A 19932-nucleotide genomic window follows, 5' to 3' on the forward strand; every position below is an offset into this window, starting at 1 on the left:
AATGAGCCAGGCACGGCGGCACATGCCTATTGTCCCAACTACTTGGGAGGCTGAGGTGGGAGGATTGCTTGAGCCCAGGAGTTCAAGATCAGCCAGGGCAACATAATGAGACCGCATCTCTACACAGAATGTGAAAATGAGCTGCGCGTGGTGGCGCATGCCTATAGTCCCAGCTACTCAGGAAGCTGAGATGGGAGGATTGTTTGAGCCGGGTAGATGGAGGTTGCAGTGAGCCAACACCGTGCCACTGTACTCCAGCCTGGGGGACAGAGTGAGACCCTGTCTCAGAATGAAAATTTAAAAAAAAGAAAATATAAAAAGTGAATAGATTAAACTGTGAAGCAAAATACTGAATAGTTTCATGACCTTAAGGAAAATTATTTTTCGTATGGTTTTCCTATATGTATACTTCACCATTTTTTGTAGGGTTTTTGTTTTGTTTTGTTTTTTGTTTTTTTTGTTTTTTTGAGACGGAGTCTTGCTCTGTTGCCCAGGCTGGAGGTCAGTGGTGCAATCTCTACTCACTGCAACCTCCGCCTCCTGGGTTCAAGTGATTCTCCTGCCTCAGCCTCCCGAGTATCTGGGATTACAGGCACACACCACCATGCCCAGCTAATTTTTGTATTTTTAGTGGAGACAGGGTTTCATCGTGTTGGCCAGGCTGGTCTTGAACTCCTGACTTTGTGATCTGCTTGCCTCGGCCTCCCAGAGTGCTGGGATTACAGGCATGAGCCACCACACCCAGCCAATATTCCAAGCTGATGTATTTCCTTCTCTAGAGTCATTTTCCAAGAAGCCTCATCTTTTTGAGGGAGGGGGTGATTTCAATCTGGGCACTAAGGACACTCGTTGCTGTTGGGTTGGTTATTGTTTATTGATGGACAGAGGTGGGAAATGGTGTGTGTGTGTGTGTGTGTGTGTGAAAAAAACTCAATGTGAATGACAGAGCCTTTAGCAGATAAATTTTTATTTTAAAAAACTCACAAAATTTGCCATCTAGTTACTTTTAAGTGTACAGTAGATTAGTATTTACTATATGCACGTTGTTGTGTAGCAGATCTCTAGAACTTTATCTTGCAAAACAGAAACTTTATTGAACAACAGTTCTCCATTTCCATCTCTCCCTCAACCCCTGATAACTACATCCTTCTGTTGTTACGAGTAATACCTTGGATACCTCATATAAGTAGACTTCATGTAGTATTTGTCTAAATGTTGTAGATTATGACAGTATTTCCTTTTTTAGACTGAATAGTATGTTCCATTGTATATTTATAACAAATTGTCTTTATCCTTTCTTTTGTCAGTGGACATTTAAGTTGCTTCCATCTCTTGGCTATTGTGGATAATGCTGTAGTGAACATAGATGTGCAGATATCTTCAAGATCTTGTTTTGAGATCTTTTGGATATATACCAAGAAGTGGGTCCTTTGCCTTTTTTTTTTTTTGAGATGGGGTCTCGCTCTGTCGCCCAGGCTGGAGTGCAGTGGCACGATCTTGGCTCACTGCACACTCCATCTCCTGGGTTCATGCCATTTTCCTGCCTCAGCCTCCTGAGTAGCTGGGACTACAGTCTCCTGCCACCATACCCAGCTAATTTTTTGTACTTTTTTTAGTAGAGATGGGGATTCATCATGTTGGCCAGGATGGTCTCGATCTCCTGACCTGTGATCCGTCCACCTCGGCCTCCCAAAGTGCTGGGATTACAGGCCTGAGCCACCGCACCCGGCTGTCCTTTGCCCATTTTTTAACTGGGTTGTTTACTTATCGTTCAGTTGCAAGAGTTCCTTATATATTTTGGATACCAGTCCTCTATCAGATATGTGTTTTGCAAGAATTTTTTTGTCTGCGGCTTGTCTTTTCATTCTCTTAACAATATTTTTTGCAGATCAGAAATTTTTAATTTTAATGAAGTCCAACTTACCGAATTTTTTTCTTTAGGGATTGTGCTTTTGATATTACATCCTTTTAGATCATCTAGCATTTCTCCTACGTGATAGAAATTTTTTTTTTTTTTTTTTTTTTTTTTTTTGAGACGAAGTTTCGCTCTTGTTGCCCAGGCTGGAGTACAGTGGTGCAATCTCGGCTCGCTGCAACCTCCGCCTCCCCAGTTCAAGCGATTCTCCTGCCTCAGCTTCCTGAGTAGCTGGGATTACAGGCGCCCACCACCAGACCCGGCTAATTTTTGTAGAAATTTTAGTATTGTGTTTTACACTTAGGTCAAAGATCCATTTTGAGTTAATTTTTGTGAAAAGTATGTAAGGTCCGCTTTTTTTTTTTTTCTGCATATGAATGTCTACTTATTTCTAGCATCATTTGTTGAAAAGACAGATCATTCTTGGCTGGGCGCAGTGGCTCACGCCTCTATTCCCAGCACTTGGGGAGGCTGAGGCGGGCAGATCACCTGAGGTTGAGACCAGCCTGGCCAACATGGTAAAACACTGTCTCTACTAAAAATACAAAAATTAGCTGGGCATTGTGGTGGGAACCTGTAATTCCAGCTATTCAAGAGACTAAAGCAGGAGAATCGTTTGAACCCAGGAGGCAGAAGTTGCAGTGAGCTGAAATCGCGCCATTGCGCTCCAGCCTGGACGACAAGAGCAAGACTCCATCTTAAGAAAAAAAAAAAAAAGAAAGAGAAGACCATTCTTTCTCCATTGAATCACCTTTCTCTCTCTTTTTTTTTTTGAGAGGGAGTCTCGCTCTGTCACCCAGGCTGGAGTGCAGTGGTGTGATCTCGGCTCACTGCAACTTCCGCCTCCTGGGTTCAAGCGATTCTCCTGCCTCAGCCTCCCGAGTAACTGAGATTACAGGTGCCCACCACCATGCCTGGCTAATTTTTGTATTTTAGTAGAGATGGGGTTTCACCATGTGGGCCAGGCTGGACTTAAACTCCTAACCTCAAGTGATCCGCTCGCCTCAGCCTCCCAAAGTGCTGGGATTGGCCAGGCACGGTGGCTCATGCCTGTAATTCCAGCACTCAGGGAGGCAAAGGGAGGCAGATCACCTGAGGTCAGGAGGTCAAGACCAGCCTGGCTAACATGGTGAAACCTCGTCTCTACTAAAAATCCAAAAAAAAAAAAAAAAAAAAAAAGTGCTGGGATTACAGACATGAGCCACCACGCCCGGCCTGAAAAACCTTTGTTCTTTGTCAAAGATCAGTTGACTGTATTTGTGTGGGTTTATTTCTGGGCTATCTATTCTGTTCCATTGATCAATTTGTTTGTTCTTTTGCCAATTCCACACTGTTTTGATTACTGTAGTTTTATAGTAAGTCAAAGTTGAGTGGTGCCAGTATACAGATGTATTTTCAACTTTTCTTCTTCTTTAGTATTATGTTGACTATCTGAGTCTTTTGAGTTTCCATACAAACTTTGGAATCAGTTTATCAGTATCTACAAAATAACTTGCTGGGATTTTAATGGAATGGCATTGAATCTGTAGATCACCTAAAGGAAAATTGACATCTTAATATGGGGTCTTTCTACCCATGAACATAAAATATCTCTTGGTTTATTTAGATCATCTTTGCTTTCTTTCGGGAAAGTTTTGAAGTTGTTCTCATAGAGATTCTATACATATTTTGTTGGATTTATGCTTAAGCATTTCATTTTATGGTAACTGACATAAATGGTATGTTTTTAATTTCAGATTTCAATTGTTCAAAGCAACTGACTTTTGTATATTAATCTTATATCCTGCAACATTGCTATAATTGCTTATTAGTTTTAGGAGTTGCGTACAGGGTCTCACTCTGTTACCAAAGCTGGAGTACAGTGGCATAATCATGGCTCACGGCAGCTTCAACCTCCTGGGCTCAAGCAACTTCTACCTCAGCCTCCCAAGTAGCTGGGACCACAGGTGCACACCACCATGCTGAGCTTTTTTTTTTTTTTTTTTTTTTTTTTTTGCAAAGACAGGGTGTCTCTATGTTGCCCAGGTTGTTCTCAAAATCCTGGGCTCAAGTGATCCTTCTGCCTCAGCCTCTGAAAGTGCTGGGATTACAGGTGTGAGTCACTGCATGCATCCGTATGTTTTATTTCTTTTGTCTATTTTGGCGGATTTTTAAAATGTAGACAGTCATGTCATTTGCGAACAAAGACCGTTTTATTTATTTTGGAATCTTTTTTCACGTAACATTGCTTCATAGGTCAAGGAATTCTAGAGTCAAATGCAAAAGCAGCATGAATTTTTAGATAAAACTCAACTTTATGTTCACTGTGCATCTTTACTAGCTGCATCTCCCCAGAAGAGGTATTCACTGCCTTCTGCCATTGGAAGTCCTTTGGTGATTGGACAAGAGATTGTTGTTTAAAAATAATATATTTTTAAAGCTCTTTGGCTGAAATGTTTGAAATGCAGTTAGCTATCCATTTTTTCTTATGGAAGCATATTTTTCCTCTTAAGTTATTACTGTTAATTTACTTATTTCCTAATCAAAATCATATCTTTTTGATACACATAACCCCTTGGGAGCATAGAGGAGCTCATGGAAAATTAGGGCACAGTTCATCCAGCCCAGTATCTTGGCCAGGCCCAGTGGCTCACACCTGTAATCCCAGCACTTTGGGAGGCCGAGGCAGGAGGATTATTTGAGCCCAGGAGTTCAAGACTGGTATCTTGTCTGACTGTGACACCAGGGGTCATTTTATGGGAAAACAGAATGGTCTGTATTTCACAGATTATAATCTTGCTTTGAAATGTCTATATCCAAAAACTGCTGATTGCTTTTATAAGTTTCTGCTTATCAATGAGCACAAATTCCTGACATTTTTATCTGATAATGTAGTTACTTTTGATTTCTGCTCTGTTTGTGGTCCTAGGTTGGTTCATTCTGGCTCTGGATGTCGATCCCCCTCCCTTGGATCTGACCTTACATTTGCTACCAGGACAGGCTCTCGACAGGGCATTGAGATGCATCTCTTCAGGGTGGAGACACATCGGGATCTGTCATCCTGGACCAGGATACTTGTTCAGGGTTGCCATGCTGCTGCTGAGCTGATCAAGGAAGTCTCTCTAGGTAGAGATGCTGACTTTTTATTTCTAGTAGTAATTAAATGGAACTGTTATACAGTCATGTGCTGCATAATGACATTTCAGTCAGTGATGGATTGCATATATGACAGCAGTTTCCTCAGATTTTAATACCATATTTTTACTATACCTTTTCTAAGTGTACATATGTTAAGACACACAAATGCAGCCTGGGCAACATGGTGAAACCCTGTCTTTACTAAAAAAAAAAAAAAATAGGCCAGGCGCAGTGGCTCACGCCTATAATCCCAGCACTTTGGGAGGCCGAGGGGGATGGATTGCCTGAGCTCAGGAGTTTGTGACCAGCCTGGGCAACACAGTGAAACCCCGTAAATACAAAAAATTAGCCGGGCATGGCAGCATGCGCCTGTAGTCCCAGCTGTTCCGGAGGCTGAGGCAGGAGAATTGCTTGAACTCGGGAGGTGGAGGTTGCAGTGAGCCGAGATCATGCCACTGTACTCCAGCCTGGGCGACAGAGTAAGACTCCGTCTCAAGAACAAACAAACAAGCAAACAAACAAACAGAAACAAACCTGAGGGTGGTGGTGTGCACCTGTAGTTCCAGCTACTTGGGAGACTGAGTGAGTTGAGATCATACCACTGCACTCCAGCCTGGGCAACCAGAGTGAGACCCTGTCTCAAAAAAAAAAAAAAAAAAAAAGATACACAAATGCTTACCATTGTGTTACAGTTGCTTACAGTATTCAGTACAGTAATATACTGTATAAGTGTGTAGCCTAAGAGCAATAGGCAATACCATAGAGCCTAGGTGTATAGTGGGGTGTGCCATCTAGGCTTATGTAAGTACACTCTGTGATGTTCATACAATCACGAAATCATCTCATGATGCATTACGCATTTCTCAGAACATATTCTTGTCATTAGGTGATGCATGACTGTACCATAATTTGTTTTAAAGTAAAACTATTATCATTTGTGCCAGACTTAAAAATGTGCTAAAATATGGCAGCTAAAAGTGATAATGATAGAAAGAAATCTGGTTTCTCTATTTTACTAGCAAAGTTTTTTTAAGCCTGGTATATGACTCAAAGCACATTTATAATACTGTATGTACACCATGGCGTTTTTATAGTTCATCTCTTTTTTTTTTTTTTTTAAAGTGGAGATCTCTATCACCCAGGCTGGAGTCCAGTGGCATGATCCATCATAGCTCACTGCAGCAGCTTTGAGCTTCTGGGGATCAAGGGATCCTCCAGTTCCAGTCTCTGGAGTAGCTGCCCAGCATTTATTTATTTATTTATTTATTTATTTATTTATTGAGACAGGGTCTAGCTCTGTCACCCGAGCTGGAGTACAGTGACATGATCAGAGTTCACTGCAGCCTTGAACTTTCCTGTGTTTAAGCAATCCTCCCTCAAGTCTCCCAAGTAGCTGGGACTACAGGTGCCCACCACAGGACTCAGCTAATTAAAAAAAGAAAAAAATTTTTGCTTTGTTGCCCAGACTGGTCTCAAACTCTCTTGGCCTCAAGAGGTCCTCCTGCCTCAGTTTCCCAAAGTGCTGGAATTCCAGGCGGTGGCACCTGGCCTTTTCAGTTTATTTATTTTTTTGAGATGGAGTCTCGCTCTGTCGCCCAGGCTGGAGTGCAGTGGCATGATCTCGGCTTACTGCAACCTCCGCCTCCCAGGTACAAGCTATTCTCAGGCCTCAGCCTTCCGAGTATCTGGGATTACAGACACCTGCCATCATGCCCAGCTAAGTTTTATATTTTTAGTAGAGACAGAGTTTCACCATATTAGCCAGGCTGGTCTTGAACTTCTGACCTCAGGTAATCTGCCCACCTTGGCCTCCCAAAGTGCTGGGATTACAGGCATGAGCCACCATGCCCAGCCTTCAGTTTATTTATTTTTTTTAGAGATGAGGTCTTACTCTGTTGTCCTGGCTGGTCTCAACTCCTGGCCTCAAGCTATTCTCTGGTCTTAGCCTCCTGAGTAAGTGGGATTATAGGCACAAGCCACTGTGCCAGGCCAGTTCTCATTTAATCTGCATTTAATAGTGTAAGGACTAGCCAGGCAAGGTGGCTCACACCTGTAATCCCAGCTACTTGGGAGGCTGAGGCAGGAGGATTGCTTGAGGCCAGGAGTTTTAAGACCAGCCTGAGCAATATATTGAGGACCCTATCTCTATAATGAAAAATGAAACTGGGTACAGTGGCTCACGCCTGTAATCCCAGCACTTTGGAAGGCTGAGGCTGGCGCATTGTTTGAGCCCAGGAGTTTGAGACCAGCCTGGGTAACATGGTGAAACCTCATACCTACTGAAAATACAAAAATTTAGCCAGGAGTGGTGACACACATCTGTAGTCCCAGCTACTCAGGAGGCTGAGGTAGGAGGATCACCTGAGCCCAAGAAGTCAAGGGAGCAGTGAGCTGTGATAGCACCATGGCACTCCAGCCTGGGTGATGGGAGCCAGAACCTGTCTGAAAATAAATTAATGAATTTAATTATATGAAAAAAAAATAGACAGTGGCACACACTGTAGTCTCAGCTGCTTGGGTGGCTAAGGTGGGAAGACTGCTTGAGCCCATTTCAGGGCTGTATTGCACAGTGATCAAGCCTGTGAATAGCCACTGTACTCCAGTTGGGCAGAATAGTGAGACCTTGTCTCTTAAAAGAAAAAATAACGTAAGGACTCATTTACCAAGTACTAGATACATGGACTCTCGAGTTAAGAAGATTGAAATCTAAGTTGTGGATGGGCGCCCTTAAAATATGAGTATCTAGCAAGCTTATGGCTGTGGAAAAGGATTTGAAATAGGAGTTCCTTTACAAAAGTTTGAAAATGTGTGCCCAACATTTACTCAAATAAGTATCTAAAGGAAATAAGGTTGGTGGTTTCTTTCCATTGTGGAAGCGCCCTCTTGTGGTTAGTTGTGATGAATTTGGAATATTGGTTTTTTTTTTTTGTTTGTTTTGTTTTTTTTTTTGAGATGGAGTCTGGCTCTGTCGCCCAGGCTGGAGTGCAGTGGCCGGATCTCAGCTCACTGCAAGCTCCGCCTCCCGGGTTTACGCCATTCTCCTGCCTCAGCCTCCGGAGTAGCTGGGACTACAGGCGCCCGCCACCTCGCCCGGCTAGTTTTTTTGTATTTTTTAGTAGAGGCGGGGTTTCACCGTGTTCGCCAGGATGGTCTCGATCTCCTGACCTCGTGATCCGCCCGTCTCGGCCTCCCAAAGTGCTGGGATTACAGGCTTGAGCCACCGCGCCCGGCGGAATATTGTTTTATATCTATTTATATATATGTATACATATAGATATTTGCAAATGTTTTTCTTTTCTTTTTTTTAATTGTTTTTGGCTTTGGACAAAATAAAAACCTTTAAAAATACAGGCTAGGGCCGGATGCGGTGGCTCACGCCTGTAATCCCAGCACTTTGGGAGGCCAAGGTGGGCAGATCACTTGAGGTCAGGAGTTCCAAACCAGCCTGTCTAACATCGTGAAACCCCATATCTACTAAAAATACAAAAGTTAGCCAGAAGTGGTGGCAGGCACCTATAATCCTAGCTACTCAGGAGGCTGAGGCATGAGAGTTGCTTGAACCCAGGAGGTGGAAGTTGCAACAAGCCAAGATCGCGCCACCGCACTCTAAGCTGGGAGACAGAGCGAGACTGTATCCAAAAGTAGAAACGCTGCAAATGGTGGCTTATGCCTATAGTCCCAGCACTTTGGGAGACCGAGGCAGGCAGATCACTTGAGGCCAGGAGATCGAGACCAGCCTGGCCGTCATAGTGAAACCCCGTCTCTACTAAAAATACAAAAATTAGCTGGGCATAGTGGCACGTGCCTGAAGTCCCAGCTACTTGGGAGGCTGAGGCACGAGAATTGCTTGAACCTGGGAGGTGGAGTCTGTAGTGCACTATGATCACACCACTGCATTCCAGCCTGGGCAACAGTGGGAAACTCTGTCTCAAAAAAAAAAAAAAAAAAAAACTCTGTATTGGGCCAAGCATGATAGTTCACGCTTGTAATTCCAGCGCTTTGGGAGGCTGAGGTGGGTGGATCACTTGAGCTCAGGAGTTCAAGACCAGCCTGGGCAACATGGTGAAACCTCATCTCTATTGAAAAAAAAAGAGTAAATGAGGTTTAAAAAAATATATACAGTATTGGAGGTGGGGCATGGTGGCTTATACCATAATCACACTGGGATGCTCTGTGTTCCTGTGGGCACTCGAGAGGTCAGGCCAGCACACTCGTGCCCTTTGCTACCATCTGAGGTCACTGTATTGTCCTTAAGAATTCAAGGGGATATGCTCCCCAAAATGAAGAGTGCAACTTGGATTTTCAGCATTTTTTAGTTCATGTTGTTTCTTTGGTGTCTAGCAGCTACATTTCATTTTGCAGGATAAAGCTTCCCAGGCTCATAGTTGTTGAAATATGATGGCTAGAGGAAAGGATGAGTGAGGGCCAGCTGCTTCCTTATGTTTTTAAATAGACAAAAGAAACATATTTTTTGGTAATTTTAAACTTTTTTGTTCTTATTCATAGCTGTATTTTTTTTTAATCAACTTCCCTTTAAAGCCATACAGCTGTATTTTAATATTACCTTGGTAACTATTAGGATTGCTATTATTCAAAAGACAAAAAATAACAGATGCTGATGAGGATGCAGAGAAAAGTGAACTCTTTTTTTTTTTTTTTTCTTTTTTTGAGACAGAGTCTCGCTCTGTCGCCCAGGCTGGAGTGCGGTGGTGCGATCTCGGCTCACTGCAAGCTCTGCCTCCCAGGTTCATGCCATTCTCTTGCCTCAGCCTCCCGAGTAGCTGGGACTACAGGCGCCCGCCACCATGCCTGGCTAATTTTTTGTATTTTTAGTAGAGACGGGGTTTCACCGTGTTAGCCAGGATGGTCTCGATCTCCTGACCTCGTGATCCGCCCACCTCAGCCTCCCAAGGTGCTGGGATTACAGGTGTGAGCCACCGCACCCGGCCGAAAAGTGAACTCATACACTGTTGGTGGGAATGTAAATCAGTATAGCCATTATGGAAAACAGTACGAATATTTCTCAAAAAGCTAAAAATAGAACTACCATATGATCTAGCAATCCTACTACTATTTATCCAAAAGAAGAGAAATTAGCATATCAGAAAGATACCTGCACCTCCATGTTTATTGCAGCACTATTCACAATAACAAAGATACAGAATCAACCTAAGTGTCCATCAGCGGACAAATGGATTAAGAAAATACAGTATATATACACAATGGGATACTATTTGGCTATAAAAAATAATGCAATCATGTCATTTGTAGCAACATGGATGGAATTGGAGGTCATTATGTTAAGTGAAATAAGGCAGGCATAGAAAGACAACTATGGCATGTTCTCACTTACATGGGAGCTAAAATAGTGGCCAGGCGTGGTAGCTCATGCCTATAATCCCAGCACTTTGGGAGGCCGAGGCAGGTGGATCACCTGAGGTCGGCAGTTTGAGACTGGCCTGACCAACATGGAGAAACCCCATCACTACTAAAAATACAAAATTAGCCAGGCGTGGTGATGCATGCCTGTAATCCCTGCTACTTGGGAGGCTGAGGCAAGAGAATTGCTTGAACCTGGGAGGCGGAGGTTGCGGTGAGCCAAGATCTCACCATTGCACTCCAGCCTGGGCAATAGGAGCTAAACTCCATCTCAAAAATAAAAATAAAAATAAAAAAGGTGATCTCATGGATGTAGAGAGTACAAGATAAATACCAGAGGTTGGGATGGGTGTGTTGTGAGGGGCTGTGAAGAAGGGTTGGTTAATGGGTATAAACATACAATTAGAAAGAAGGAATAAGTTCTAATGTTCAAGAGCAGAGTGTGGTGACTATAGTTAACAATAATGTTAACTTTGTATAATTCAAATAGAAGAAAGGACTTAAAATATTCCCAACACATAGAATTGTTAAATATTCAATGTGATGGATACCCTAAATCCTTTGACTTGATCATTACACATTTTACACATGTAACAAAATATCAGGTAACAAAATATTGCATGTGCACCTGAGATACATACAAATATTACATATTAATATTAAAAAGATTACACTGTGGTTCGCACCTATAATCCCAGCACTCTGGGAGGCGAGGCAGGTGGATCACTTGAGCTCAGCCTGGGCAACATGGTCAAACCCTGTCTTTACAAAAAATTAAAAAATTACCCAGGCCTCGTGGTGTGTGCCTGTGGTCCCAGCTACTCAGGAGGCTGAGGTGGGAGGATCACTTGAGCCCGAGAGGTCAAGGATTCAGTGAGCTGTGATTATATCACTGCACTCCAGCCTGGGCAACAGAACAAGACCCTGTCTCAAAAAAAAAAAAAAAAAAAGAAAAAAAAAATTGCTGGGAGATTCAGAACTGTCTGTTAAAACTATAGTTGGCAAAAAGAAATCAGTTAAGCTATTCCTTGTCTCTATGTTTTGGTTATAGTTTACCCATCTAGAAAATTTCAGTGAATACCTACAAAATGTGACGAGTAAATGCAATGCATAATCTTTCTAATGTTCATTTGGTTTTAAACCTTGATTAGACTATAGTTACTGTAGAACTGTAACTCTACTGTAATCAGTGATCCCTCTGGTACAGAAGGACTTTCTCCTGCTTGCAAATATGAACTTCAAGATGAGTAGGCATAGAATGCAGCTCTCTTCCTCAAGTACATAAAGCCATTTTCCATTTGTCACAGGATTTGAAACTATTTTAAAAATTGTATACTTTTAAAGGCTTATTTTCATCATACCAATTATTTAAGCCATTAAAGTTTTTAAGTCATACAAGAACTTTATGAAGGTACTTTATATGTCTGTAGTTTTGATGATATGAAGACTAAGAAGCTGTAAATATAGGTAGGAATTACATTAATAAAAGTGAAGAAAATCTGGGAGAAGAGAAGAAAAACAGGCATTTAAAATGATTTATATTGTTAAAATATATGAGGAAACAGTTTTCTGTGACCATATTGTTCACCATTTCTTAGAAATTATCTTGAGTCCTTTTTACTCATCTACTTGGCAAGTATTTTCCAGTGTATACTCTGTGCTTTTACTAGCTATAATAAAATAAGGTAAGTATAGCCCTGGTTTTTCAAGTAGGAAGGACAGAAACCAAAAAAATAATAGGTGTGTATCAGGATTGTCATAAGGCATAATGAAATACAGGCATCATCTAACCTTCACACACAACTCTCTGGGGCAGATGTTGTCACCTGCATTTTCAAGATATGGGAACTGGTGTTAGTATGGTTAGGACTTGAATTGGGGCCTTTTTGGGCTCCAAAACTAGAGCCTTAAGCCCTGAAATTTCTCTAAATGATTCATTCTTATGACCAGGTTAAACTTCTGAAGGACATACAATATCAGTCTAATTTGTTGAGTTAATAAATATTTACTGAGTGTTTTACTATTTATGAAGTGCTGTGCTTTGTAATAAAAGAAAAATAAGGCCGGGTGCGGTGGCTCATGCCTGTAATCCCAGCACTTTGGGAGGCCGAGGCGGGTGGATCACAAGGTCAGGAGATCAAGACCATTCTGGCTAACATGGTGAAACCCCGTCTCTACTGAAAATGCAAAAAAATTAGCTGGGCATGGCGGCGGGCACCTGTAGTCCCAGCTACTTGGGAGGCTGAGGCAGGAGAATGGTGTGAACCCAGGAGGCGGAGCTTGCAGTGAGCCGAGATCGCGCCACTGCACTCCAGCCTGGGCGACTGAGCGAGACTCCGTCTCAAAAAAAAAAGAAAAATAAGTAAGACATACTTCATGCCTTTGACCAAATAGCAATAAGAGAAGAACACAGTGTCATGTTCTTTTCTGTGACCCTGGGCATAATGAGCCTGTTGCTTATACCTGATGGGCTGGCTTTTCCTATGTACAGTCACTGGGAAGGATGCCCCAGCCTTTCTCTGAGACAGTCCTGGGCAGTCAGGCCAGATCTAACGTGAAAGACCTACTCCCTTCTGAGTTGCTCTGAGTAACACACACAGTCCTATGGCTGCTAGAGAGATGGACCAGGGGACCTGCTGGAAACACTAGATAGAGCCCCCCAGAGCCCCAGAAACAGGACCTGTAGCATAGAACTCTGCCATTAGGTTCTTTGTCCCTCATGACACACTGATAACCACCAGCAGTTCTCATTTAAAAAAACACATAGTTGGCCCAGCACTGTGGCTTATGCCTGTAATCTCAGCACTTTGGGAGGCCAAGGCAGGAGGATTATTTGACACCAGAGTTCGAAACTAGCCTGAGTAGCACAGGAAGACCCCATCTCTATTAAAAAAAAAAAAAAAAAATGAGCCGGGCATGGTGGCATGCATCTGTAGTCCTAGCTGTTTGGGAGACTGAGGCAAGATAATCACTCGAGCCCAGGAGTTTGAGGCTGCAGTGAACTGTGATCACACTACTGCACTCCAGCTTAGGCAACAGAATGAGACCCTGTCTCTAAAAAAAATAAAAATAAAAAATAAAATAAGCCTGGGCAACAGAGTTAGACCACGTCTCTAAAAAATTTTGAAAGTTAGCCAGGCATAGTGACACATGCCTATAGTCCCAGCTACTCAGGTGGCTGAAGTGGGAGGATTGCTTAAGCCCTGCAGTTCCAGGCTGTAGCACTGCACTCCAGCCTAGGCAACAGAGTGAGACCCTGTCTCAAAAATAAATAAATAGGCCGGGCACGGTGGCTTACACCTGTAATCCTAGCACTTTGGGAGGCCAAGGCAGGTGGATCATGAGGTCAGGAGATTGAGACCATCCTGACTAACACAGTGTAACCTCGTTTCTACTAAAAATACAAAAAATTAGCCGGGCGTGGTGGCGGGCGCCTGTGTGGTGGCAGGCACCTTTAGACCCAGCTACTCAGGAGGCTGAGGCAAGGAGGATAGTGTGAACCCAGGAGGCAGTGCTTGCAGTGAGCCAAGATCATGCTGTTGCACTCCAGCCTGGGCAACAGAGCGAGACTCTGTCTCAAAAAAATAAATATAAATAAATAGACATAAAGTGGATAACATATACACTGGTTGTACTATCTACACAAAGTGGATAAATACAACACTGGTTGTATTTACCAGTGTTCACCTTTTTTTTTAGATGGAGTTTCGCTCTTGTTCCCAGGCTGGAGTGCAATGGCGTGATCTCGGCTCACTGCAACCTCTACCTCCCGGGTTCAAGCAATTCTCCTGCCTCAGCCTCCTGAGTAGCTGGGATTACAGGTGCCCACCACCGTGCCCAGCTAATTTTTTTTTTTTTTTTGCATTTTTAGTAGAGACGGGGTTTCACCCTGTTGGCCAGGCTGGTCATGAACGCCTGCCCTCAGGTGATCCGCCACCTCAGCCTCCCAAAGTGCTGGGATTACAGGCGTGAGCCACTGTGCCCGGCCCAGTGTTGACCTCATTATAACACCAGTTTTTTGATTTATTTATTGAGCAAGTTTTCCTCCTAGCTTTATTACTATCAGGGAGCTTCTTAGAAAGCCATCTCTAATGTATGTTTTACACTTAATAACATCCCCGTGGTGTGGTGTGAAAAAGCTAATGCCCCACCCCACAACCCCCAACTTAGGAATCTGAGAAGTAGTAGCCAGAGCAGTAAAAGGAAAACCAGAATTGGTGGGGATGGTAAGGGCTGTGGAAACCAAAGGAAGAGTATTTCAAGGGAGGAAAAGTCAGTAGGAGTAAATGTATCAGTTGGAATGGTTTATGCTAAAAATAATAGGACGTGGCCACTAAAACTAGAATAAATATTAAATATCTTGCATAAAAGAGAGAGAGCAAGAGTGAAAGAGAGAGGGGCCTTCTCTTCCTAGTCATAGTATCTTTTCAGTCTGATTGAGTCAGTTTGGCTCATATGTCCAGTCTGAACCAGAACAATCGCCAGGGGAAACCCATGCTCTGATTGGCCCAGAAGTTGTCTATCCATAAGTTGGGAGTACCCTTCCCTGAAACACATTAGGACCCAGTAAAAACCTGAATAAAATTGGAGTTTGCCTATAAAGAAGAATAGAGAAATGGAAGCTGATAGACAGCCAACAATTAGTACTACAAGTGCCAAGTAGGATGAGGCTGAAAAAGCAGGTTGGATTTAGCAATATGGAGATAATTGATGCCCCTTGGGGAGAGATGCAAAACGATGTGATGGCAGTGGCAGATTGCAGAGGGCTGAGGACTGGACATGAGGTGAATCACGAGCAAACTGAGTAGATAGCTCTGTCAAGAAGTTTTGATATGAAGAGGGTGGGTGGTCCTTGGAGGTAAGGTACAGAGTTGAGTAGTGGCATTTCTTTTAATAATGAGAGAGGCTTGAGCATTTAAAAGTGAATGGGAGGGATCTGATTCAGAGGGACATGTTGAAAACACAAGAGGTAGAAGGAGTAATCAGTCTTGTACAGTTTCTAGAAAGGTGGAGGTAGATGCAATCCAAGGCATAGGTGAGGGGATTGGCCTTAGCCTGGAAGAGGGGCAGATGGAAGAGAGGAAACAATGGAGGGAGATGTAGAGCCTATCTTGGCTGTTGAAGTGGGCAGTGCCTTTTACTGCTCAGTAATTTGGGCCATAGACATCCCTGGCTTTTTCTCCATCCCTAAATCCAACTGCAGTTATAGACCACTTTTATGTTGTGGGAATTTTTATTTTATTTTATTTATTTATTTATTTATTTATTTATTTAATTTTTTTTAGAGACACAGTCTCATTCTGTTGCCCAGGCTAGAGTGCAGTGGCACGAACATGGCTCACTGCATCCTGGACCTCCCAGGCTGAAGTGATCCTCCCACCACAGCCTCCCAAGTAACTGGGACTACAGGTGTATGCCACCATGCTTGGCTAATTTTTGTAATTTTGGTAGGGACAGAATCTCACTATGTTGCCTAGGCTTATCTCAATGTTCTGGCCTCAAGCAGTCCTCTACCTCAGCTTCCCAGAGCGCTGGAATTGCAGGCATGAGCCACTGTGCCCAGCCAGTTGCTTGAATTTTTAAAGTTATATCATGCTTGTGTCATCAGGAAAAGAAAAATTGTTTTTTGACTAAAGAGCCATCAGTTAGTCCCATACAGTGAAACTCTTATCACTATAAAGAATGTTACAGGCTGGGCATGGTGGCTAACGCCTGTAATCCCAGCATTTTGGGAGGCCAAGGCGGGTGAATCACCTATGGTCAGGAGTTCGAGACCATCCTGGCCAACATGGCAAAACCCCATCTCTACTGGAAAAAAAAAAGGCGTTGTGATGCGCCCCTGCAGTCCCAGCTACTAGGGAGGCTGAGGCAGGAGAATCATTTGAACCCGGGAGGCGGAGGTTGCAGTGAGCCAAGATCATGCCACTGCACTCCAGCCTGGGCGACAGAGCGAGACTCCATCTAAAATAAAATAAAAGCACCCACCGCAGAGCCCTGTGCTTATGTACCTTCCTCTCTTGATACCTGAAGAACTGTAGTTTTTGATTTTTTTTTTTTTTTTGTGAGACGGAGTCTGCTCTGTCACCCAGGCTGGAGTGCTGGGGTACAGTGGTATGATCTCGGCTCACTGCAGCTTCCGCCTCCCAAGTTCAAGCAATTCTCCTGCCTCAGCCTCCCAAGTAGCTGGGTTTACAGGCACACGCCGCCACACCCGGCTAATTTCTTTTGTATTTTAGCAGAGATGGAGTTTCACCATGTTGCCCAGGCTGGTCTCGAACTCCTGAGCTCAGGCAGTCCGCCTGCCTCTGCCTCCCAAAGTACTAGGATTACAGGTGTGAGCCACCGTGCCCAGCCAAAACTGTAGTTTTTTATCCCTTTAACTTTAGTACTTACTATTGTGCTGCTATTGTGTGTCTTTTTCTATTTCTGGAAACAACCCTGTTAAACAAAATCAACATGCTGAATTTTTTACTGACTTATCTATAAATTGGAGTGGATAGTGGATATGTAGCCATCCAAAAGTGAACCAAGACATAATGAGCCACCTGCAACAGCTCAACTAATAAGCCCCAGAAGCTATCCCATCAGAAAGGGCCACTCTTCTTACTAAATGGGGAATTTATACTAAAAAAAAAGAAAAAAAAAAGAGCCACTTCACACACACACACACACACACACACACACACACACACACACACACACACACACAGCTGTTAAATCAGAGTGAAAGGCTTATTTCCCTTATCTCCCTTTGGTTCATTACTCCTAAAAGGGTAAGGGGTGTCAGGCACTTAATCATCATTGCCATCATTGCCTGTATGATCTACTAAACATTTAGGGAAAACCTGTTTAATTAATTCTATTTGGCACAGCATTTACATGATCAGGTCACAGTCTCATTCAGAAGAATCTGGTATTAATTATAAATTTTAACCTATGGCTGGGCGTGGTGGCTCACACCTGTAATCCCAGCACTTTGGGAAGCCGAGGCGGGCGGATCACCTGAGGTCAAGAGTTAAAGACCAGCCTGACCAACATGGAGAAACCCCATCTCTGCTTAAAATACAAAAATCAGCCAGGCGTAGTGGCACACGCCTGTAATCCCAGCTACTCGGGAGACTGAGGCAGGAGAATCGCTTGAGCCCGGGAGACGGAGGTTGCAGTGAGCCGAGATCGTGCCACTGCACTCCAGCCTGGCCAACAGAGAGACTCTGTCTCAAAAATAAATAAATAAATAAATAAAAAATAAAGCAATCTCAGAGGCCAAGCACTTTGGGAGCCCAAGGTGGGCGGATCACTTCAGGTCAGGAGTTTGAGACCAGCCTGGCCAACACGGTGAAATCGCTGTCTACTAAAAATACAATAATTACCCAGGCGTGGTAGTGAACACCTGTAATCCCAGCTACTCGGGAGGCTGAGGCATAAGAATCGTTTGAACCCAGGAGGTGGAGGTTGCAAGGAGCCGAGGTTGCGCCATTGCACTCCAGCCTGGATGATAGAGTGAGACTCTTATCTCAAAAAAAACACAAACAAAAAAACCCTCTCAGGCCAGGCACAGTGGCTCACACCTGTAATCCCAGCACTTTGGGAGACCGAGGCAGGTGGATTGCCTGAGCTCAGGAGTTTGAGACCAGCCTGGGCAACATGGCAAAACCCTGTCTCAACTAAAAAATACAAAGAATTAGCTGGGTGTGGTGGTGACCGCCTGTAATCCCAGCTACTCAGGAGGCTAAGGCACTGAAATTGCTTGAACCTGGGAGGCAGAGGTTGCAGTCAGCTGAGATTGTGCCAGTGCACTCCAGTCTGGGTGACACAGCAAGATTCTGTCTAAAAAAAAAAAAGGGGGGGTGGGGGGCCGGGCACAGTGTCTCACACCTGTAATCCCAGCACTTTGGGAGGCTGAGGTGGGTGGATCACAAGGTCAGGAGTTCGAGACCAGCCTGACCAACATGGTGAAACCCCATCTCTACTTAAAATACATAAATTAGCCAGGTGTGGTGGCACACTCCTGTAATCCCAGCTACTCAGGAGGTTGAGGCAGGAGAATCGCTTCAACCTGGGAGGCAGAGGTTGCAGTGAGCCAAGATCATGCCATTCTCCTGCCTCAGCCTCCCGAGTAGCTGGGACTACAGGCGCCCGCCACCTCGCCCGGCTAGTTTTTTGTATTTTAGTAGAGACGGGGTGTCACCGTGTTAGCCAGGATGGTCTCGATCTCCTGACCTCGTGATCCGCCCGCCTCGGCCTCCCAAAGTGCAGGGATTACAGGCGTGAGCCACCGCGCCCGGCCAATCCCCACACTTTGGGAGACCGAGGTGGGTGGATCACTTGCAGTCAGGAGTTCAAGACCAACCTGTCCAACATGGTGAAACCCTGTCTCTACTAAAAATGCAAAAAAATTAGCCGGGCGTGGTGGTGTGCATCTGTAATCCCAGCTACTCAGCAGGCTGAGGCAGAAGAATTGCTTGAGCCCAGGAAACTGAGGCTGCAATGAGCCAAGATCACGCCACTGCACCCCAGCCTGGGTAACAAAAGGAGATTCCATCTCAAAACAAAACAAAAAAAAGGACTTCTAAATCTCTCTTTTTAAAATTGTTTAGACATTGCTCTGTCACCCAGGCTAAAGTGCAGTGGCGTGATCATAGCTCACTGCAACCTTGAACTCCTGGATGCAAGTGATCCTCCCACCCAAGCCTCCCGAGTAGCTGGGACTATAGGTACACACCACCATGCCCTGATACATTTTTTATTTTTAGTAGAAATGAGATCTTGTCATGTTACCCAGGCTGGTCTCTAGCGCACCTGTCCTCAAGTGATCCTCCTGCCTCAGCCTCCCAGAGTGCTGGGATTATAGGCATAAGCCTCCACACCTGGGGTATTTGCCGGTCTTGATGACCAAAATTGTTTGTATCCTGTCAATTCAGAGGTATCCTTTGAATTGTATCTTTGATAGCATTGAATGTGTGACTTTTGATGAGTATAGCCTTTAACTTGGATGAACGTAATCTTTATCTTCATCCCAAATGCCAACCAAACCATGTCACAGCTCCTGAAAGGCCTCTCTGCCTTTGGTCCTTTGGTTGTTCCTTCTCGCCCAGTTCAGTCCTTCTGCCTGTTCCTCCCTGCCTGTCCAGTTTTACCTTTTTTTTTGAGACAGAGTCTTGCTATTGTCACCCAGGCTGGAGTGCAGTGATGTGATTTTGTCTCACTGCAACCTCTGCCTCCTGGGTGCAAGAAGTTATCCTGCCTCACCCTCCTGAGTAGCTGGGATTACAGGCATGTGCCACCACGCCTGGCTAATTTTTGTATTTTTAGTAGAGACGGGATTTTGCCTTGTTGGCCAGGCTGGTCTCGAACTCCTGACCTCAAGTGATCCACCCACCTCGACCTCCCAAAGTGCTGGGATTACAGCTGTGAGCCACCGTACCCGGCCAGTTTTACCAGTTCTTTAGGGCCTATCTGAAGGCCCAGCTCCTCCAGGAAACCTTTTCTTTTTTTTTTTTTTTTTTTTTTTTTTTTTTTTT

General features: G+C 44.1%; 1 protein-coding gene across 1 annotated transcript in view; it reads left to right on the plus strand.

Annotated features, from left to right (window-relative positions):
* Nucleotides 1-19932, plus strand: part of SNTB2 (syntrophin beta 2) — a 116628-nt gene that overhangs the window by 86367 nt on the left and 10329 nt on the right. Inside the window, exon 5 of the mRNA XM_025370971.1 lies at nucleotides 4824-5020. Coding sequence (XP_025226756.1) covers nucleotides 4824-5020 — 197 coding nt within the window. The remainder of the gene's footprint in view (nucleotides 1-4823; nucleotides 5021-19932) is intronic.

This window comes from Theropithecus gelada, chromosome 20 (genome assembly GCF_003255815.1).
Source record: "Theropithecus gelada isolate Dixy chromosome 20, Tgel_1.0, whole genome shotgun sequence".
In the NCBI taxonomy this organism is placed as follows: Eukaryota; Metazoa; Chordata; class Mammalia; order Primates; family Cercopithecidae; genus Theropithecus; species Theropithecus gelada.